We start from the raw sequence: 23,522 nt of genomic DNA, 5'->3' as shown, positions 1-23,522 counted from the left end.
GACAGCTGCCAGATTATCATGAAACACAGCTGGTGTATCAATATCATCGGGGAAGGGAGTCGATCCCATCTGCCTAGTTACATTTTCGGAGTTCACTCTTGTGCCGGAATTCTACTGCCCCGCCCGCCACCAAACCAGAGTGAGTGAGGGGCAGACAACGGAAATGTCCATTGACACTGGGTGGAAATTTCCAGTCTCACTCGAGGCCATAAAATCCCACCCTTGATGCCCTCTGAAGTGGTCAGTGGAGGTGCTTAGGTTGTTTTTAAAAAATATTCACTACAAGAATACAAACAACTTGCATTTTACTATCTCGCATAGTTAATGTAATAAAATACAGTAAGGCATTTACCAGACATCTGTCAAGCAAACTTTAACCAGGCAATACATGAGATATGAGGTGGCACAGTAGCAGAGTGGTTAGCACTGCTGCTTCACAGAACTAGGGACCTAGGTTTGACTCCCGACTTGGGTCACTGTTTTTGTGGAGTTTGCACATTGTCTACGTGGTGCCCCGATTTCCTCCCAGTCTGAAAGACATGCTGGTTAGATGCATTGACCTGAGCAGGCGCTGGACTGTGGCAACAGTAACTTCATTGCAATGTTAATGTTAGCTTTACTTGTGACTAATAAATAAACTTTGCTTACTTTATATGAGGTTAGGTGACCAAGAGTGTGGTCAAAGAGGTAGGTCTTCAGGAGTAAGTTTTAAATTTATTTATTAGTGTCACAGGTAAGCTTACAGTAACAGTGCAATGAAAATACTGGAAAATCCCCTAATCGCCACACTCCAACACCTGTTCGGACACTGAAGGAGAATTTAACATGGCCAATGCGCCTAACCAGCACGTTTTTCAGACTGTGGGAGGAAACCAGAGCACCCGGAGGAAACCCATGCAGACACGGGGAGAATGTTCAGACTCTGCACAGACAGTGGCCCAAGCCGGAATCGAACCTCTGTCCCTGGTGCTATGACATGTGGTATGTGGCGCTGCATCTTAAAGTAGGAGAGATAAGTAGAGTGACGGAGGTTTAAGGATGGAATTCTAGAGTTTAGGGCTTAACCAGCTGAAAGCAGTGCTTATCGATGGTGGAGTGAAGGAACTCGAATGTCAGTTACACCTTCACAACAAATAAGAATGTAAAAATTTTATTTCATTCATTCATGGGATGTGAGCATCACTGGTTGGGTCAGCATTTATTGCCCATCTTTAATCGCCCCTTGAGAAGGTGGTGGTGAACTTCCTTCTTGAACTGTTGCAGTCCATGTGGTGTAGGGATACCCACAGTGCTCTGAGGGAAGTAGTTCCAAGATTTTGATCCAGCAACAGTGAAGGATATATTTCCAAGTTAGGATGGTGTCTTGGAGGAGAACATCCAAGTGTTAGTGTTCCCATGCAGCTGCTGCCCTTGCCCTTGTAAATGGCAGCAGTCATGGCTTTGAAAGGTGCTGTCTAAGGAACCTTGGTGAGTTCCTACAGTGCATCCTATGGATGCTATTGTGTGTCACTGGTAGAGGGAGCAAATGTTTGTAGCTGGAGGACTAATCAAGTAGGTTTTGTGTCAGGCTTCTTGAGTGTTGCTGGAGCTGCATTCATCACACTCTTGACTTGTGCCTTGTAAATGGTGGATAGCCTTTGGGGAGTCAGGAAGTGTGTTACCTGTGCAGCATTCCTAGCCTCTGACCTGCTCTTGCAGCCACAGTATTTATACGGCTAACCCAGTTGAGTTTCTGGTCCAAGATGTTGATAGTGGAGGCTTCAGTGATAGTAATGCCATTGAATGTCAAAGGGCAATGGTTAGATCCATTGGTTTGTTGGAGATGGTCATTGCCTGGCAGTTGTGTGGCATCAATGTTCTTTGCCACTTGTCAGCCCATTATAGGTGGAAATAAGAAATAGGAACAGGAATAAATCATTCAACCCTTTGAGCCATTCAATGGGCCCGATTTTACCAAAAAAGAAATTGCGGTAAATTTGGGCACTTGCAGTTCAGAGCTCTGATCGTTCCAGCAGTGCTAAACCCCACCCCACAGCGCAGACCGGAGCCAGCAAAAAGCGTATGTGCGTGCTGGAACGGGGATTCCGCGCTCGGATCCGTTTTACGTCCGGATCTGGCACTTAGCCTCCAACTGGTAAAATCTGGCCCAATATGATTATGACTGATCTTTCACTTCAATTCCTCCTTCCGTCCTTTTCCTATATCTTTTGATCCCTATGTGGACTACAGTGATTTGAGAAGGCAGCTCACCACTACCTTAAAGTAGGCCCACATTAACACTGCAATGAAGTTACTGTGAAAGTCCCCTAGTCACCACACTCCAGCGCCTGTTCGGTTACACTGAGGAAGAATTTAGCATGGCCAATGTACCAAACCAGCACTTCTTTCGGACTGCGGGAGGAAACTGGAGCACCCGGAGCAGACACAGGGAGAACGCATAAACTCCACACAGTCAGTGACCCTAGCCAAAATCAAATCCATGTTCCTGGCCCTTCTCAAAGGCAATTAGGGATGATCGTTAACCACTGACATCCCATGAACAAATAAAAATATTTCCTGAGATCCCAAAACATCCCAGGCTTAAATGTATCCATCCATAATAATAACTCTGTAGTAATAACAGAGTTGTCGTGATGGGAGACTTCAATTTCCCAAACATCGCTTGGAATATCCCAAGGGTAAGGGGTTTGGATGGGAAGGAGTTTGTTAGTTGTGTTCAGGAAGGTTTCCTGACACAGTATGTGGATAAGCCTACGAGAGGAGAGGCTGTACTTGACCTGGTACTGGCGAATGAACCAGGACAGGTGACGGATCTCTCGGTAGGAGAGCATCTTGGGAATGGTGATCATAATTCTATCTCCTTCACAATTGCATTGGAACAAGATAGGATCAGGCAGGCTAGGAAGGTGTTTGTCTGGAGTAAGGGGAAATACGAAGACGTCAGGAAGTTAATTGGACAAATAAACTGGAAGGAGGCATTCTTGGGGAAAAGTACAGAAGGAAGATAGTGGATATTCAAGGAATGTTTGTCTGGAGCTCTGCACGACAACGTTCCGATGAGACAAGGAGGTTTTGGTAGGTCGCGGGAACCGTGATGCACGAAGGCTGTGGTGAACCTAGTCAGGAAGAAAAGGAAGGTGTACAAAAGGTTCAGGGCGCTAGGAGATGTTAAGGATCTAGAGGAGTATAAGGATTGTAGAAAGGAGCTTAAAAGGGAAATTAAGAGAGCCAGAAGGGGTCATGAGAAGGCCTTGGTGGGTAAGATTAAGGAGAATCCCAAGGCCTTCTACAAATATGTGAAAAGTAAAAGGATGAGAAGAGAAGGGATAGGACCTATAAAAGATGAAGGGGGAAAGGTCTGTGTGGAACCAGAAGAAATGGCAGAGGTGCTTAATGAGTACTTTGCCTCAGTATTCACGGTGGAAACTGATCTGGGAGATTTTGCTACAGGTTTGCAGCAGATGGAAAAGATTGAGTACGTGGATATTAACGAAGAGGATGTGTTAGAACTTTTGAATTCTATCAAGATAGATAAGTCGCCGGGACCAGATGGGATGTACCCCAGGTTACTGTGGGAGGTGAGGGAGGTGATTGCAGAGCCCCTGGCGATGATTTTTGCGTCGTCGATGGAGACAGGAGAGGTTCCGGAGGATTGGAGGATTGCGGATGTGGTTCCTATTTTCAAGAAAGGGAACAGAGATAGCCCGGGAAATTACCGACCGGTGAGTCTGACCTCAGTGGTTGGTAAGTTGATGGAGAGGCTTCTGAGGGACAAGATTTATGAGCATTTGGAGAGGTTTAGCATGATCAGAAATAGTCAGCATGGTTTTGTCAAGGGCAGGTTGTGCCTTACGAGCCTAGTTGAGTTCTTCGAAGATGTGACTGAACACATTGACGAAGGAAGAGCAGTGGACGTGGTGTAAATGGACTTCAGCAAGGCGTTTGATAAGGTCCCCCATGCTTGAGAAGGTGAGAGGGCATGGGATCCAAGGGGCTTTGGCCTTGTGGATCCAGAACTGGCTTGCCTGCAGAAGGCAGAGAGTGGTTGTGGATGGGTCTTTTTCTGCATGGAGGTCGGTCACCAGTGGAGTGCCCCAGGGATCTGTTCTAGGACCCTTGCTGTTTGTCATTTTCATAAATGACCTGGATGAGGAAGTGGAGGGATGGGTTAGTAAGTTCGCCGATGACACTAAGGTCGGTGGTGTTGTGGATGGTCTGGAAGGATGTCAGAAGTTGCAGCAGGACATAAATAGGTTGCAAGACTGGGCGGAGAAGTGGCAGATGGACTTCAACGCGGATAAATGTGTAGTGGTCCATTTTGGCAGGACTAATGGGATGAACGAGTACACTATCAAGGGCAGGAGTCTTAGCAGTGTTGAAGAGCAGAAGGATCTTGGGGTCCGGGTCCACAGGACTCTTAAATTGGCCTCGCAGGTGGAGGATGTGGTCAAGAAGGCGTATGGTGTACTGGCCTTCATTAATTGAGGGATTGAGTTTAGGAGTCGGGAGATAATGCTGCAACTTTATAAGTCCCTTGTCAGGCCCCACTTGAAGTACTGTGCACAGTTCTGGTCGCCTCACTATAGGAAGGACGTAGAAGCTATTGAAAGGGTACAGAGGAGATTTACAGGGATGTTGCCTGGATTGGGAGGCATGCCTTATGAAGATAGGTTGAGGGAGCTGGGACTCTTCCCCCTGGAGAGACGAAGGTTGAGAGGCGACCTGATAGAGGTTTATAAAATGTTGAGAGGAATAGATAGGGTGGATTCTCAGAGGCTATTTCCCTGGGTTGAAATGGTCGCTACGAGAGGACACAGATTTAAGGTGCAGGGAAGCAAGTACAGAGGTGATGTTAGGGGTAAGTTTTTCACTCAGAGGGTGGTGAGTGAAGGGAATCGGCTGCCGTCAGTGGTGGTGGAGGCGAACTCGCTGGGGTCTTTTAAAAGACTTCTGGATGAGTATATGGGATTTAGTGGGATTGGGGGTTATAGATAGGTCTATGGATTGGTAGGTATTGATGTGATCGGCGCAACTTGTGGGCCGAAGGGCCTGTTTGTGCTGTAGTGTTCTATGTTCTATAACCCTTTTGGGTAGAGAATTCCAAAGATTTACAACCCTCAAAGTGATGAAATTTCTCCCCAGTCCTAAACGATTGGCACCTTATCCTGAGACTGGGCCTTGAAAAAGAAAACACACAATCTGGCAAAGTTGAACTTGAAGTGAACCACACAGTTTTACACCATTTGACTTTCTAGGCGCAGTTGTGCTTGAAGACAGCATTTGTGTTGAAGTCCCCATTGGTCGCAGGTCTGCCACTGTTTGGATCAGTGAGTTAATGAATCCACATCAGTTGTATTGCAACTCTGAATCCTATGAGTTAACTGCCTTATAAAAGGATGTACCAACATTTTGTTTTCATAGAAGATTCACTCAGACTTGCTTAACGTTTCTATTTAAGATAATGACAAAAGAACCAGAGAGCAAATGAGAATTCATTTCACACAAAGACTCATGATCTGGAATGAACTGTCAGAAAGGGCAGTGGCAGCAGCTTCAATAGTAACTTTCATCAAGGAAATGGAGAAATACTTGCAAAGGAAAAATGTGTAAGGCTTTGAGAAAAGAGCAAGGATGTGGGGCTAATTGGATTGCTCTTTGAAAAATGGCCTCCTTCTAACCTGTAACATTTAGTGATTTTTCTGATATGCTCATGGAATAACAGCAACTGAGCAACACTGCCTGGTATCCTGCTGGAAACCCATTCAATAGTAGCCCCCAAAAGATAAATATTTGAAGGATAAAAAGACAAATTGCAGGGTTATGGTGGAAAAACCCCGGGGAGCTGGGACCGATTCAGTGGGCAGAAGGGTCTCCTTTCATGCTGCAATGTTTCTATGATTTGAACCAAAATGAAAGGTCATCTTGAAGCGTAGTTACAACTGGCTCCATTTTGAAACTTTTTTTTCCCCAGATTTAATTGTAAACCTGTTATTCCTCTTGCCCCATCAAAGTTGCTTTCTCAAAATTATTTTTAAACATTACAACTGATCATTCAAAAAAAAATCAAATTTTTAACAGATTGAAATTTCTGGCCACACAGGAAATTGCTATATAATTGATAGGTTCTGTGGAAAAGTCAAGGAGAAGCAAGGAAATTATACAGCCGGCTAATGATGGTAGATGTTCTTGGACTGTGCTGGACTGCAGCAGCTGACAAGTGTTTGAAGCAATGCCTGCTTGGAATGAGCTGACCTGCCAGGTTCATTGGGTCTAAACCCAACACAAAGTCCATCTATTTGAAGAAATGTTTTTCTGTAAATGAGATGTTTATTGTGACTGTACAAAGCGGATTAACCAATCATGGCAGTTAAAGACAGGTGCCTATGCACCAGTAGTTTGCCATTCTTTGGCTGCTGTTCCTATCATTGGATCTCTTGGTTTTAATTCTTCCTGTTTGCTTTTCTTTTGCAGGACCTCACCTCATCGGTGGATGACTGGCACCAAGGAACGAATGTTGATCAAAGTTGCAGATCGGGAGCCAAGCTACTTATTGCACCAGGGTAATGGAAATGCAGAGAGCCAGCCAGGGACGCGGTCTCGAAGGCCTTCGGGGCACCAGCTGTCTCACGCTCACAGCTTTGCATCGGACAGTGACAACCAGGTCTTTTTTACTGAACGCAAGCCATCCCCTTACCTGAAAAGGGCAGAGCACATTGGTGGCTGTTCCCCAGTTCTGGCAAGAGGAGAGCCCTATCATTCTCCAATCCATTACCAGCATAGGAAATATTCCTTTGAATCTCAACCCTCATCTCCTCGCTATGGCTATGAGCCCCCTCTCTATGAAGAGCCCCCTGTAGAATACCAGGCTCCTATTTATGATGAGCCGCCGATGGAGGTACAGTGTGAGGGGATGAGCCTCTACAAAGCAGGGTCACCACAGAAGTCCCCTGTTCGGAAGCCACATCCGATGCTTCACTCTCCCAAACAGGGCCAGAACTCTCCTTATCAGCATCTCGTGTTAACAAAACAAAAATGCCCAGAGAAATCCATGAGCTTAGAATACAGCCCAGTGGGCAAGGAACTCGTGAAGCAGCTGGTGTATGTAGAACAATCTGGCTCTAGCCCAAAGTTCAAATCAAGTACAAAACATCGGTATTCACCGAGTGCTACATCCACCATTTCTTACCCATTACAACACAGCCATTCGTTGGTGAGAGACTTTCAATGTTCTGAATCAAGATCTACTGACTACAATGGCCTGGAGGGCTCTGAAACCAGGTACAGTCACCAAGGCAGCCAGTTGATTCATGAAGACTCCATGTCCTGGTCCAGCCAGCATGACTCGTTATCTTCAATAGGCTATTCTCCAAACACCAGGAAAAGGAAAAGCAGGAAGCCATCGCTGACACAAGAGACCTGTGGCGTGGTAGGGGAGAGCTGTGGAGAAATGAGCCCTGTTCCTGAGCGGCTCCTGACAGAGGAGCGGCACTCACCTCTTGACAAGCCACAGGTGAGCCAGACTGACAGCAAAAGTGCTGACTCTGAGATGCTGCGGGGATATCCTGACATGCACATGACCCAAACGAGACTTGCCCGAGAGGCACAGCAGCTCCATCACATCAAGCAGCGCAGCAGCTGGGATTCGCAGAAAGAAGTGTCTGGGTATGAGAGTGATGGGGCCCTTCCTCTACCCATGCCAGGCCCTGTGGTTCGGGCTTTCAGTGAGGATGAAGCACTGGCTCAACAGGAGGGAAAACACTGGAAAAGGAACACATTCGAAAAGCTTGGCTTTCCTCAAGTGCTGCTGGAAAAGAGTGTTTCTGTACAAACTAACTTGGCTTCACCGGAGCCTTACTTACACCCATCGCAGGTAGGTCCTCAATATAACCAGCATCGATGATAATGTGAGAGAGGAAATTTAAAGCTTAGCAAAAAAGGAAAGTCACAAGGTATCTTCTGTGCTCATCAAGGCGTTCAATATTGGGATGATCCATTTTCCAATTTGTTTTGTCCCCATTTGAGCAGGTTGGGCACAAGAGCAAATGAGTGCAGAGTAGAATATCGTTGTTCTGCAGGAGAAGAGCACCCACTGCTGCCCCAGTGTGACACACCCATTGCTTACATGTGCCATCCTTGTGACCACTTTGACATTTTCAAATTATGGGTGAGAATTTTCCTCTTGTTGAACTGAGATCGTTTCAAAATTGTCACTGGATTCGCTCAGAATAGTGGTCAAAAAGAGCAACACAAACAGTGGTCTTGGTACCAGTCTTATAAAAATGGTATGGTCACATGCCAGGAGAAGGTGGCACAAGACACCATCTCAATGCAGATCTTCAATCCATTTTTGTGTTCTGTTTGAACGACCTCCCAGCAATATCTATTTTAATCCATTGTCAGGAAATGAAGAGAAAAGCAAATTACTGCGGATGCTGGAATCTTTGACAAAAGATCATCTGGACTTGAAACGTCAGCTCTTTTCTCTCCTTACAGATGCTGCCAGATCTGCTGACATTTTCCAGCATTTCCTCTTTTGGTCAGGAAATGAATATTGCTGGCAAGGTCAGCATCCATTGCCCATCCCTAATTCCCTTTCAGAAGGTAGAAATGAGCTGCTTTTTTGAACCACTGTCCTCCAGTTGGTGTAGGTCACCCACAGTGCTATTTATTCAATGCCTCTTAGAGTCATAGAGGTTTACAGCATGGAAACAGGCCCAAATTGTCCATGCCACCTTTTTTTAAACACAAGTTAGTCCCAATTGCCCGCATCTGGCCCATATCACTCTATACCCATTTCACCCATGTAACTGTCCAAGCACTTTTTAAAAGACAGAATTGTATCCACCTTTACTGCTATCTCTGGCAGCTCATTCCAGACACTCACCACCCTCTATGTGAAAAAATTGCTTCTCTGCACTCTTATATCTCTCCCTTCTCACCTTAAACCTATGCCATCTAGTTTTAGATTCCCCTACCTTTTGGAAAATATGTTGACTATCTACCTTGTCTATGCCTCTCATTATTTTATAGGCCTCTGTAAGATCACCTCTCAGCCTCCTATGTTCCAGGGAAAAAAGTCCCATCTATCCAGTCTCTCCTTATAACTCAAACCATTAAGTCTTGGTAGCATCCTAGTAAATCTCTTCAGTACTCTTTCTAGTTTAATAATATCCTTTCTGTAATAGGGTGACCAGAACTGGATTTGATTTGATTTATTAGTGTCACATGTATTAACATACAGTGAAAAGTACTGTTTCTTGCTCACTATGCAGACAAAACATACTGTTCATAGAGAAGGAAAGGAGAGAGTGCAAAATGTAGTATTACAGTCATAGCTAGACTGTAGAGAAAGATCACCTAATGCAAGATGAGCCCATTCAAAAGTCTGACAGCAGCAAGGAAGAAACTATTCTTGAATCAGTTGGTACGTGACCTCAGACTTCTGTATCTTTTTCCCGACAAGAAAAGGTGGAAGAGAGAATGTCCGGGCTGTGTGGGGTCCTTAATTATGCTGGCTGCTTTGTCGAGGCAGCGGGAAGTGTAGACAGAGTCAATAGATGAGAGGCTGGTTTGTGTGATGGATTGGGCTACATTCACAACCCTTTGTAGTTCCTTGCAGTCTTGGGCAGAGCAGGAGCCTATACCAAGCTGTGATACAACCTGAAAGAATGCTTTCTATGGTGCATCTGTAAAAGTGTTAGGAAGGGAATTTCAAGATTTTGATTCAGTGACAATGAAATCATGGTGGTATTTTCTAAGTTAGGATGACGAGAGACAGTTTTGGAGGTGTTTGTGTTCAGTGCACCTGCTGGTTTGGCGAGGTGCTATTGAAGGATCCTGCAATGTATCTTGTAGCTGTTTTTACAATCCAATTAGCCACCTGTAACTTTCTGGTTAAAGTTGGCAAAGTTTGAAATCCGAGTAAGGAGTGAAGTCACAGGGTTCTATAGTCTGAAGCAAACAGAATAAATGTAACAAAATCAGAAAGGTATAAGTAAATTCCCTCAAAAGCTGCTGGATCTCGAGCTATCCCAATGACTGCTCGCGTCCCAAGGCTGAGTCTCTCCTCCTGAGACTGTGTCCCACAGGATTCACAAAGCTGCAATCCTGCCTCAAATTACCAACATCATTCCAGCTCTTTCACAGCTGGTACTGTCCCAGGATTTCTCTCACCTCCAGTCTCCCAACCACAGCCACCTATAAATGCCTCCCAGGCTTCTCCAGCATGGAACCAGTGACCATCTCAGCTCCCGCGACTTCTCTCAGCCTAACTATCTGGAGCCTGCTAACATCTGCACACCTTTTATAATGCAGTCTCATCCACTGCTGCAAAACACCACTCCAAGCAAACACACCCATAAATTGTGTGTGAGAGCCATCTTAAGCTTCACTTCTGGCCTGCTCTGGTCTATCTTCCAAATGATCTCCAAGCCAATTATCCCTCCTTTACAATTTCTCCAGCTCAGGGCAGCAAGGTGGCACAATAGTTAGCACTGCTGCCTTACACCCCAGGCACCCTGGTTCAATTCACGCCTTAGGTCACTGTGGAGTTTACACATTCTCCCCATGTCTGCGTGGGTTTCCTCTGGGTGCTCCGGTTTCCTCCCACAGTCCAAAGATGTGTGGATTAGGTGAATTGGCCATGCTAAATTGACCCCGGTGTCAGGGGGATTAGCCGGGTAAATATGTGGGGTTATGGGAATAGGGCTTGGGTGGAATTGTGGTTGGTGCAGACTCGATGGGCTGAATGACCTCTTTCTGTTCTTTAGGGATTCTATGATTCTATAAATAAACTCACCTACTGTTTTGTGCCTCCTACCTTTCTAACTGTCCTTAAGTCAACATGGCCCTAGCCTTTCAGGTATAATAGATTCCAAGCTGCTTTAGTTGAATTTATCCCATTTTCTACAGTTAAATTTTAATCTTCCCATGACCTGCTTTAGTAGCCGCAGCACTTATGTGGCTGATCCAGTTCAGGTACTGGTTATTGGTAACTTCCAAAATGTTATGGTGAGGGTTTGCCAGTGGTAATATCACTGGATGTCAACAGCAGGTGGTTAGGTTCGTCCACACTGGGGATGTTCATTGCTGACTCATGTACCCTTCAGGCCCTCTACTCCTGCTCCTGTTTCAAAGTTGCATCTTGGAATTTATAATGCTTCTCCTCATTCTTCCTATCAAATGAATCACTCTATGCATCAAATGAAATCTACTGTTTGTCTGCCCATTCCACTAACCTGTCTATGACCTCTTTAAGTTTTAAAAGTTTAGTTTATTTATTAGTGTCACAAGTAGGCCTACATTAACACTGTAATGAAGTCTCTGTGAAAATTCCCTAGTTGTCACACTCCAGTGCCTGTTTGGGTGCACTGAGGGAGAATTTAGCACGGCCAGTGCACCTAACCAGCACATTTTCCTGACTGTGGCAGGAAACCAGAGCACCCGGAGGAAACCCACACAGACATGGGGAGAACGTGCAGACTCCACACAGACAGTGACTCAAGCTGGGATTCGAACCTGGGTCCCTGGCGCTTTGAGGCAGCAGTGCAAACCACTGTGCCACCATGCTGCCTTCCTCATAGTTTACAATACTTGCAAGTGTTATATCATCAGCCAATGTTGATATTGTGTCTTGTACATCCAAATCTAATTTATTATTAAATGTCAAGAAAAACAGAGATTGTAACACCAACACCTGGGGAGCTCCACTACAAATATTCCTCTATTCTGGATTTCAGCCAGTTACTCACCCATCCTTGTTACTGCTGACCATTTTGTGAACCAGCCCTTTTATTCCACAAGTTCTCGTTGTGCTGACTAGCCTGTTATGTGCCACATTATCAGAAGTCCATGTAAAGCATATCGACCGTATTACATTTATCCACCCTGTTACCTCAACTAATTTGACTGACATTAATGTTAACAAATCCATGCTGACTTTTCTTAATTAATCTGGAATTGCCTAAATGATTGTTGATTTTGTCCTGAATTATTGTATACTAGAGTTTCCCCACCACTGAGTTATCTGGATCAGAAAGTAGTCTCACAACACCAGATTAAAATCCAACAGGTTTATTTGCTAACATGAGCTTTTGGAGCACCACTCTTTCATCAGGCAATGAAGGGACAACGCTCCGGAAGCTCATGCTACCAAATAAACCTATTGGACTGGTGTTGTGAGACTACTTACTGTGCCCACCCAGTCCAGCACTGGCAACTCCACATCATTATCTGGACCAGATCAGCTTTCACCCCATTGAGGTTGGCTCTCCCCCAGTTATTCTTTCTCTGGATCGCTTTTTGTCCTTTTCTACAAATAACCTAAACTTTACAATGCTCTCATTTTTTTTGCCCATTCCCTCATTTCTGTCCATGGCAACTCGTGTTGGCACGAATGTTGGTATACGTGTGCAGCAGATGTTTAGTATTGTACCTGGCATGTTACCATGCTGTACAGACCAAGCGGTCTCAGGTCTGTGATGAATTGATTTAACCTGAGCTAGAACGTCATAGCAGAGATAGCTATATTTGCACAATGACTTCCTTTAGTTAGTGAGGAGGGCAGTTTGGAAAGGATTCCTCTACAGTGACTCCAGATGTAAACACTTGCCCATGGATGACTGATGAGAATGGGATAAGGTTCCGTTGTGATGACCTTCACAGTCAAGGCTAATACGTGAAGGAAATATCACAGAGGTAGTGGGACCCTTCTGCCAACTCCAATACCAGTCAGTACCCCCTAGAGGGTAAGGCAATAAATTCACATGGTAACAATGGATATATATGGTAAGGGGATAAATTTATATTGTATATATGTTTATATTGTAGATATAGGGTATGATAATAAATTTATCTGTTTATGTTGTAGATATAGGGTATGATAATAAATTTACATGTTTATATTGTAGATATAGGGTATGATAATAAATTTACATGTTTATGTTGTAGATCTAGGGTATGATAATAAATTTACATGTTTATGTTGTAGATATAGGGTATGATAATAAATTTACATGACAGGGAGGAAATTAAATTTGTCTATTTTCCTAACAAATTCCTCCTCCTCAAGTTGTTTTGATTTCCCTATTCCCCAGTAGATTCTTACTCTATTCAGTCTTCCTGGGATCACACAAACCAGTCCTCAGCCTTAAATTCAATGAGGACTATCAGATTAATAAGAATAAAGAGTCTAACACAAGAACAGAAGAGGTTCCTTTTACCTTGCTTACCAACATTTGCCAGGTTTAGCAAAGCGATGGAAGGGGAACTTTAAACTGGGCCACTGTGGAAAAACTATCAACTGTTTTAATTAGCTTTGGACGTCAGAAGCAATCATATTTTGTACTGATTGAGAGTAGGAAGCAGGTGAACATCTGCACTCTCCAGTTGTGGCCTTCAAATGGTTGTGTTTATAATCATTATGCTTGCTCTTGTAAATGTGTAGCTGTGCTGTACTGAATATTAAATACCAGCAAAGCATAGTTCTGCATTAAACATCCTCCTAATTCTGGGTGTATTGATGAAGCCTGTGCTGTAGCCTGTTATGATCTAAACATTTACAAAACATCGACAGATTCTCTTTTTTTTTGCAGCTGATTTGATATTTACTGTCATTCCAGACTGAGACCAGTACATTTTTAGTTTTACGCGGTGTCTAATTTTCTTGTATTCGCAATAGGTTTTTGCAATCTCGGGTAACATAATTCAAGATAAAGCTGCGGAATACCAAACATGATAATTGAGCTAAATAGTTGATTATATTTTTGAAGTGTGGAATAATTAACCCTGCTCCTCCTGGTAGCTGTGTCACCCAGTTAATGGAGTAAGCTAATATTTATCGGTGTGCTGACAGCCGTAATCATGCTTATTGTGTTGAAAAACTACCTCTTGCAATTTATAAATCAGCCTTCACTTTCTGGAATTTAAGGGGCCTTTTTGTTACAATAGTGGCATCGATTTGCAGCTGCTTCGATAACTTGTGTCTCTACAGCAGCTTTAACGTGATAAAATGCGCCAAGGCACTTCACAAGAGCATTATAAAACAAAATATGACATAAAGTCGTGAAAGGAAATATATTGGCAGCTGACCAAAAGCTTGAGCGAAGATGTGGGATTTAAGGAGTATGTCGAAAGGAGGAAAGCAAGATGGAAAGATTTGGGTAAGGAATTCCAGAACTTAGGGTTCAGATAGCTGACAGCATGGCTGGCACTGGTGGAGTGATTAAACTCGGAGGGATGCTCAAGATGCCAGAATTAGATGGGCACAGATACCCCAGAGGGATATGGGGTCGATGGAAATGACAGAAATAGGGAGGGGCAAGATAATGGAAGGATTTGGAAACATAGATGAGAATATATGATCAATTTTAACATTTTTAAATCGTAGAAGAGTCACGGAACAGCCAATTAACTTTTAATGATGGAATAATGCATTTATTAAACAAGAAAATAACAACTATAATACAATACTCCTTCATCCCATCTATATCAATACACATGTACACAGATTTATAAGGATAACACAAGTTACAAAACATATCTTATATTCTAAATGTTCTCAGTGAGTTCACAGCCCATGCAAATCAATGGGTGAAACGTGGTCATAAACGTTATCAGGCCTTCAATCAGGCCAAGCTCAAGAGCATACTACCAAGTTACTACCAACACACCTCCTGTTGCACCAGATGCTCAAACATCCTAGACCACTGCTACATAAATATCAAACATGCCTACTGCTCGATCACCCACCTACACTTTGGCAAATCAGACCACAAGGTTGAGATCCTGCTCCCGGCTTACAAGCAAAAACTGAAGCGAGAGAATCCATCAACGAGACTCATGCAGCGTTGGTCTGAGGAATTGGATGATCTCCTACGGAGCTGCTTGGAGTCAGTGGACTGTTCAGTATTTAAAACTCTGCGACTAGCCTGAACGAGTACGCCACTACAGTAACTGACTTCATTAGTAAGTGTGTAGAAAACTGTGTGCCAAAGAAGCAAATCCGTGTGTTTCCCAACTGGAAACCATGGATGAACAGGGATATCCACTGCTTGCTGAAGTCCAGGTCTGAGACATTCAAGTCAGACGACACTGACCTATACAAGAAAGCCAGATATGATCTAAGGAGATCTATCAAAGATGTCAAAAGACAATACCGGACCAAGCTAGAGTCCCAGGCTAGCCACACTGACACCCTCCAACTATGGCAAAGTCTGCAACACATAACAGGCTACAAGATGAAGGCATGTAAAATCGCCAGCTCCAGTGCACCCCTCCCTGATGAGATCAATTCATTCAACGCCTGTTTTGAGCAAGAGATTAGAGAGACCATGTCCTCCGCCCTGGATGAATCTGTATCTGGGGTCACCATTGCAGATGTCAGAGCAGCTTTCTTGAAGGTCAACCCATGGAAAGCAGCCAGCCTGGTTGGGGTATCCGGACGTGCACTCAGATCCTGTGCAGATCAGCTGGTGGAGGTATTCACAGACATCTTCAAACTCTCTTTACAACAATCTGAGGTCCCTATCTGATTCAACAAAACAACCATCACCCCGGTACCTAAGAAAAACCAAAGAGCATGCCTTAATGACTATCCACCAGTGGTTCTAACATCCATCATTATGAAGTGCTTTGAACGATTAGTCATGGCACAAATCAATTCCAGTCTCCCAGACTGCTGCAACAGGTCCACAGCAGATGCCATTTCCCTAGCCCTGTAGTCAACCTAGATAACAAGGACACCTATGTCAGACTCCTGTTTATTGATTACAGCTCAGCCTTCAACACTATTATTCAAATGAAACTCATCTCCAAACTCTGTGGCCTGGGCCTTGGCTCCTCCCTCTGCGACTGGATCCTGAACTTCCTAACCCACAGACCACAATCAGTAAGGAAAGGCAACAGCACATCCACCACAATCATCCTCAACACCAGTGCCCCACAAGGCTGTGTTCTCAGTCCCCTACCATACTCCTTATACGCCTACGATTGTGTGGCCAAGTTCCCCTCCAATTCAAATTCTAAGTTTGCTGACGACACCACCGTGGTTGGGTCGGATCTCAAACAAGATGAGAGTGTACAGGAATGAGATAGGGAATGTGGTGAACTGGTGCGGCAACAATAATCTCTCCCTCAATGTCAACAAAACGAAGGAGATTGTCATCGACTTCAGGAAGCATAACGGCGCGGGCTCGTTGGGCCGAAGGGCCTGTTTCCCGTGCTGTGTTGTTCTTTGTTGTTTAAAGGAGAACATGCCCCTGTCCACATCAACAGGAACGAAATAGAAAGGGTCGAGAGCTTCAAGTTTTTAGAGTCCAGATCATCAACAACCTGCCGACATTATAGTTAAGAAAGCTCAGCAACACCTCTACTTTCTCAGAAAACTAAGAAAATTTGTCATGTCAGCTACAACTCTCATCAACTCTTACAGATGCATCTTTCTGGTTGTATCACAGCTTGGTATGGCTCCTGCTCTGCCCAAGATCGCAAGGAACTACAAAAGATTGTGAATGTAGCCCAATCCATCATGCAAACCAGCCTCCTATCTGTCTATACAAAGCAGCCAGCATAATTAAGGACCCCACACCCCAGTCATTCACTCTTCCACCGCTTTCCTTTGGGAAAAAGATACAAAAGTCTGAATTCACACACCAGCCGACTCAAGAACAGGTTCTTCCCTGCTGCTGTCAAACTTTTGAATGGACCTACCTCGCATTAAGTTGATCTTCCTCTACACCCTAACTATGACTGTAACAGTACATTCTGCACTCTCTCGTTTCCTTCTCTATGAACGGTATGTTTTGTCTGTATAGCATGCAAGAAGCAATACTTTTCACTGTATGTTAATGTATGTGTCAGTAATAATTCAAACAGGAACAGGCCATTCAGCTCACCATTTCATTTTGCAGTTTACTCTCCATGTGAGCCAATTATCCTCATCACAATTAGTCAACCAGTTACCATATCACTTCAGCCCATTTTTCTTTATCCACATATCCAATCAGTTTTGAATATTAGAAGTTTTGCTCATTGACTAACTTTGGATGTGAATTCCAGTTTTCACAACTCTAAATAAATATCTCCTCCCCAGTTTACTAAATCTCCCACATTTGCCCTCAGTGGATTTAATTCATCTGGATTTTAAAAAGGCCTTTGATAAAGGTGTCTTTTAATAAAGTTAAATGTTGTGGAATTGGAATGATCAATCACTCGCTGACCTCAAGACTGTTGTGATCCCAGCTGATACTATTGGACAGTCAGGTCCCAGAATCCCTGACTCAATACCCTCATGTTTTTAAGTAAAGTTAAAGTTTATTTATTAGTCACAAGTAAGGCTTACATTAAAACTGTAATGAAGTTACTGTGAAATCCCCCTAGTCGCCCTGTTCTGGCACCTGTTCAGGTCAATGCATCTAACTGTGAGACATGGACGAACAGAGTCACAGGACTTCCATTTAATTTTTAACAATGGAATAAAACATTCATTAAACAAAAAAAACTATAATACAATATTCCTTCATCCCACCTATATCAATATACATGTATACAGATTTATAAGGATAACACAAATTACAAAACATATCTTATACTCTAAATGTTCTCAGTGAGTACACAATCCATGCAAACCAATGGGTGAAATGTGGTCAGACACAGCACACTCTGAAACAAAGTGCCGTCCGATACAACTTCTGTGGATTTATCATCAAATTCCTCCCAGATGTTTGTTACACTGTGAGCCAACTAGTCTCACTGGAACTCTGATTTCCACATGAGTGTTTCCAGTCTTCACTCTCAAGTAAAACACACCTTGGAGTCCCCTTCTAAACAATGCTTTCTCTTGGATGCTGTCATCAAGGATCCATTTCCGAGATTTCAATCTCTCTTTTCAGTATTCCTCTGCCTTGGATTGCTGTGTGCTTTCAAGCTGCCACACCATCTCTCGGGTAGCCAGCCACGTCAATAGAATACCACTGCTTCACAGGCTGTATTAAAATTTCACCAAACTTTTGATTTACCTCAGATGTCTGGCTTCTCACTTTAAATTTGGTTCTTGCAGCTATCTCTTTAACTCAGAGTATTTTCTCTACTTGTACTTTAACCCCACCCAACAGATCCTTGTTCAACGACTTGTTCTTTGTCCCTTTAACTTAACTGTCTTCCTGAGACATACCTTTTGTCCCAACTCCCAGGTTTCTAAACTTCTTTTGTCCTTTTGGGGAATCTGCTTCCTGCAGTTCCTTGGTTCTGTCCAGCTCCTGTGTCCAGCTTAACACTAAATTCAGAAGCTTTCTTTAACCTAGGGTGGCCCCTGATTGTTGAGCAACAAACTAGTTTTCCTTTAAACGATGTTTGCTTTCCATAGACCATAGGATGTAGGTACAGAAGCAGGCCATTCAGCCTATTGCGTCTGTCGTTCAATGCGATCATGACTGATCTGATATAATAATCACCAACTCCACTTTCCCACCTTATCCCCATAACCCTTGATTGATGAAAAATTTATCTCAGCCTTGAACATACTTAATGACCCAACGTCAACAGCCCTCTATGGTAAAGAATTCTACAGATTCACGACCCTCCGAGAGAAAAAATTCCTCCTCATCTCTGAAATGGGTGGCGTCTTATTCCGAGGTTATACCCTCTGGTCCTTGATTCCCCACAAGGGGAACCAACCTTTCAGCATCTACCCTGTCAAACCCCCTGAAAATCCTATATATCTCAATAAGATCACTTCTCATTCTTCTAAACTCAACCTTTCCTCCATACCCAGGATCGACCCAGTGAACTTTCTCTGGGCTATCCCCAATGCCAGTATATCTTTCCTTAGATAAAGGGTGTCAAAACTCTTCACTGTATTCCAAGTGTGGTCTAAGTAGCGCCTTGTATGGTTTTAACAAGACTTCCCTATTTTTATGCTTCATTCCCACTGAAATGAAGGGGCAGCATTCTATTTGCCTTCCCTATTATCTGCTGAACTTGCATGCTAGCTTTTTGTGATTTATGTATGAGGACCCTCAAATCCTGCTGTGCTGCAGCTTTCTGCAGTCTTTCTCAATTTAAATAATATTCAGCTCCTGTATTCCTGGTGCATAACTTTCCTGTCTTAAACTCTGATCACCACACAGGCCTCTGTAACCAAACTGGAGTCATTACCCTTTCAAATACAGAACCCCAAAGTTAAACTTACTGGAATCTATGCCTTCTATCCAATTCCCACAAATACAAATTTGGACTATTTAAAGCTACCTTTTTCCTGACAGACACATAGCAGAGAATGGAAGTGGCAGTCATTCAGACTGGCAGAGATTGGGAAGTGATGTTCTGTATATTCCTCCATGCAGAAACTTCATTAGTGAGAACTTCCAGACATGTACCAGGACCAATACATGAGGGAGCTCAAGATTGACAACATTGAATCCTGCAAAATTTATCCTCACAATTTTATCTCTAACCACCAGTCTCTGCAGAGATTACTTGTGTGACCGTTGTTTGTTTTCTATGTATGTGTATGTGGGTGTGTGCTGGTAAAATTTTAAGAAGAGGTAGATACCAGATTATAATTGTGTGTCAACCAAATTTTGGAACTTGTTAAAAAGGTTTGTTTTATAGTAAATCCTGAGTTTATTGAAAGAAGCCAAGTTAAAGTCTCTTTTAATCTGGATACCAGGAGTGAAGGCAAATAATTGACCATTTTGATGAGTAAATTAAACTTTTAAACTAATGGTACAACCTGTGGAGTAGTGGGGGGAGTTAATCCACACACTCCTCCTGCCTGATCATTTGCAACATATGTTGTAACTGAGAAGGATCCCATTTTTCATATCAATTTGTTTCTTGTATTTCCTTAAATTCTCCAGCAGCCAAGTCGACCTGTATCAAATCCTCTTTAAATTCTCAATCTCTTTCCTATGGTGGAGCATAATGGTGCACATACTACTCAAACTGAGCTACTGTTCAAGTCCTATAGTGGCTGTTAATTACCTCTTGGTTTTGCAGTCTTAACCTGGAATATTCCACAACTCAGCACTAGAGCAAAGTGCAGTGAGGCTTCTTGGATAAGATGTGCTTTTTCCTGGAGTCAGACTGTACTTTTGCCTACACTGATGCCTGCTTGGGTACACTGAGAGAGAATTTAGCATGGTCAATACATCGAATCAGCACATCTTTTGGATTGTGGGAGGAAACAGGAACACCTGGAGGAAACCCATGCAGATATGGGGAGAACATGCAGACTCAGCACAGATAGTGACCCAAGCTGGGAATCGAGCCCTGGTCCATGGCGCTGTGAGCCAGCAGTGCTAACCACTGTCCCACCATGCCGCCTTTAGTCTTGAGTTTACATTATGCAAGTTAATATAATGATGCAAAGTAGAAACAGTATTGCACTGTTACTAAACAATAGAATCAGAAAATTTTGCCTACCTTGACGCAATTCAGCCCGACATATCCATGCTGGCGCAGTTATTCCTTTTTCTCATGCCATTTCTGATGTTTCATCTTCAAATATTCCTGATTTTTTTTGAAGCCCTAAAGATTTTGCTCTGCCATTGTTTCTGATGGAGCAAATCATGTTTAAACATGAGAAGAAATTCTCCCAATCCATCACTTTATTCTTCAGAAACAACTTTAAATTCAGATGCTGTGGTTATCAGCTCATTGACTTGTGGACATCGTTTTTTTCCTTTTCACTTTATAAAGCTAATCATAAGTTTCAACATCTCAGCCACCTCCGAAAAGAACAACCTCTTCACCAGGTTTCATCTCATTATAAAGGCTCTCTGATCTCAAATATCCTCTTTGTAATTTACCGAACTTCCACCTGGGCATCCTTGCAAAGTGAGCATAATTTTTATTTCTTCATTCTTTCATTGGATGTGGGTATCATTGGCAAGGCCAACATTTGTTGCCCATCCCTTATTGCCTTGAACTGAGTGTTTTCAGAATCATAGAATCCGTACAGTGCAGAAGGAGGCCATCAAGCCTACACCAACAACAATCCCAGCCAGGCCTTATCTCCATAACCCCATGTATTTACCCTGCTAATCCCCCTGACACTAAGGGATAATTTAGCATGGTCAGTCAACCTAACCCGCATATCTTTGGACTGTGGAAAGAAATCAGAGCACCCAGAGGAAACCCACACAGACACTGGGAGAATGTGCAAACTCCGCTCAGACAGTGATCCAAGCCGGGAATCGAACCCGGCCCTGGCGCTGTGAGGCAGCAGTGCTAATCACAATGCCACCCATTAGGCCATTACTGAGGGCAGTTAAGATTCAGCAACTTTTCTGTGGGTTTGGAGCTTGGGTTCCTGAGTTGCTCATCCAGCAACATTATCACTGTACCATCTTCTCCCCAACATTCTAACTGCAACCTAATCAGTGAGTTACAAAGGTTTTCAGATCTTTTAATTGACTTGCTGTTGCCTATCTCCTGCAATCCCCAGCCCTACAACCCACTCATGATATCTGTGCTCCTCCAATTCTAGTATAGGTGTACAGTGGTAATAGGTGTAGTGTAATATCACTGCACTGGTAATCCAGAGGCCCAAGCTAATGATCTGGGGACATGGGTTCAAATCACACTATAGCAGCTGCAGAACTTAAATTCTGTTAATACAATATGGAATTCAAAGCTAGTCTGATTAATGGTCACCATTAAATTATGATTGGTTGTAATAAAAACCCGTCTGGTTCACTAATGTCCTTTAGGGAAGGAAATCTGCTGTCCTTACCTGGTCTGGCCTACATGTGACTCCAGAGCCACAACATTGTGCTTGACTCTTAACTGTTGGCGTGGTGGCACATGGTTAGCGCTGCTGGATCACAGAGTCAGGGACCAGGGTTCATTTCCAGGCTTGGTTACTGTTCTCCCCATGTCTGCGTGGGTTTCCTCTGGGTGCTCTGGTTTCCTCCCACAGTCCAAATGACGTGCTGGCTAGGTGCATTGACCATGCTAAATTTTCCCTTAGTGTGCTTGGACAGGCACTGGAGTGTGGCAATTAGGGGATTTTCACAGTAATTTCATTGCAGTGTTAATGTAAGCCTACTTGTGACATTGATAAAAAAATCTTTAAAATTTAAAACTTTACACTCTGAAATGGTCCAGTTCAAGGGCAATTAGGGATGGGCATTAAATGACAGCCTTGCCAGTGATGCCCACATCCCATGAAAGAATAAAGAAAAAGAAGCTAAAAGTTGCTAAACTTTGGAATCCCCTGCCTAAACTTCTCTCTCTCATTTTCCTCCTTTAAGATTCTCCTTTTAAACTACATCTCTGATCAAGCTGTTAGCCACCTGCCAAAATGACATCTCATGTAGCTCAATGTGCAATCTTGTCCAATAATGTTCATTGAAGTGTTGTTTTTCCAGGTGTTAGATAAATGCAAGTTGTTCTTTGTTGTTACCTCCTGGCTTTTAGCTCCTCTTTAGAAATGTAGGATCCCTTTGATTTAAGCAGTTGGATCAATTAGTCCATGCTTTTTTAATACATTGCTGTTTCTGAGCTTCTCCCTTTTTCACCTTTTCACCGTTTCAGGTATTTGCACATCGGAATTAATTGCCTCAATTTTGTGCGCTAGATTTAATTGACTTCTGCCTGACCAATCCAGTGACCTGTGCGTGTTCTCTTTAAGCTGCTCACACTCCTCTTCGTGGTTAACAATGTTGTCTGTTCATGAGTGCAAATTTCAACTTAGAGAGGGGAAAGCTTTCGTTTTCTAGACTCCTTCCTGTTAGATGCCTATCTAGTCGGTCTAGCTCGGGGAATGGTCTGAGAGCCGGCAAGCTGATGAGGCAGCCTTTAAGAAATACATTTTTATGTTTTAATGTATATATTCTCTCCTGACTTATTTGTAGTTAACAGGTAAATTGTAGTTTTCAAATTCAAAACAAAACCACAGGAATGCACCAATGCACAGTAGCAGCAATTTGCATCAACTACAAGATGTACTCCAGGGCTCCTTCATCAATACCTTCCAAACCCACAACCATGACCATCTAGAATTTTCTGGACAAGATCAGCAGGTACATGAGAACATCACCATCCAGAGGTTCCCCTCCAAGTCACTCACCATCCTAACTTGGAAATATATCGCTCCTTCACTGCTGCTGGATCAAAATGCTGGAATTCCCTCCCTAGCAGCATTGTGGGTGTCCCTGCACCACCCGGACTGCAGCAGCTTAAGAAGGCAGCTCACCACCACCCTCTCAAGGGCAATTAGGGATGGGCAATAAACGCTAGTCAGTGGCATCCACATTTTGTAAATGATTAAAGTTATGGTCCACACACTTTGATTACTTGAATGGTACAATTGAACAACACGAATGCCTGCCTATTTTTAAAGCTGTTTTCACTTTCCCCTTATTCGGAGACAGTTGCCTGTTGCTTGACCAACTCCCCCCCCGCCCCCACCCCCCCTCACCGCCACCAGGGGAAACGCCCTTCCCGCCTTCCGAGGCAGAGAGTTCCAAAGTTACACATCCGTCAAAGTGAAACATTCTCCTCATCTCTGTCCTAAAAGG

The 23,522-nt window shown here is 43.5% G+C and overlaps 1 protein-coding gene across 3 annotated transcripts in view; it reads left to right on the top strand.

The window, feature by feature from the left end:
• The window catches only part of arhgap39 (Rho GTPase activating protein 39), a 485,625-nt gene that overhangs the window by 329,952 nt on the left and 132,151 nt on the right, over positions 1–23,522 (top strand). For all 3 annotated transcript variants that reach the window (XM_080182707.1, XM_080182708.1, XM_080182709.1), the window contains one exon: positions 6,472–7,870. In XM_080182707.1, coding sequence (XP_080038833.1) covers positions 6,472–7,870 — 1,399 coding nt within the window. The remainder of the gene's footprint in view (positions 1–6,471; positions 7,871–23,522) is intronic.

The sequence above is a fragment of the Carcharhinus amblyrhynchos genome, unplaced genomic scaffold (genome assembly GCF_965287045.1).
Source record: "Carcharhinus amblyrhynchos unplaced genomic scaffold, sCarAmb.v2.hapA scaffold_81, whole genome shotgun sequence".
In the NCBI taxonomy this organism is placed as follows: domain Eukaryota; kingdom Metazoa; phylum Chordata; class Chondrichthyes; order Carcharhiniformes; family Carcharhinidae; genus Carcharhinus; species Carcharhinus amblyrhynchos.
Note: the sequence above shows the minus strand (reverse complement) of the source record. Positions and strands in the feature narration are given on the sequence as shown.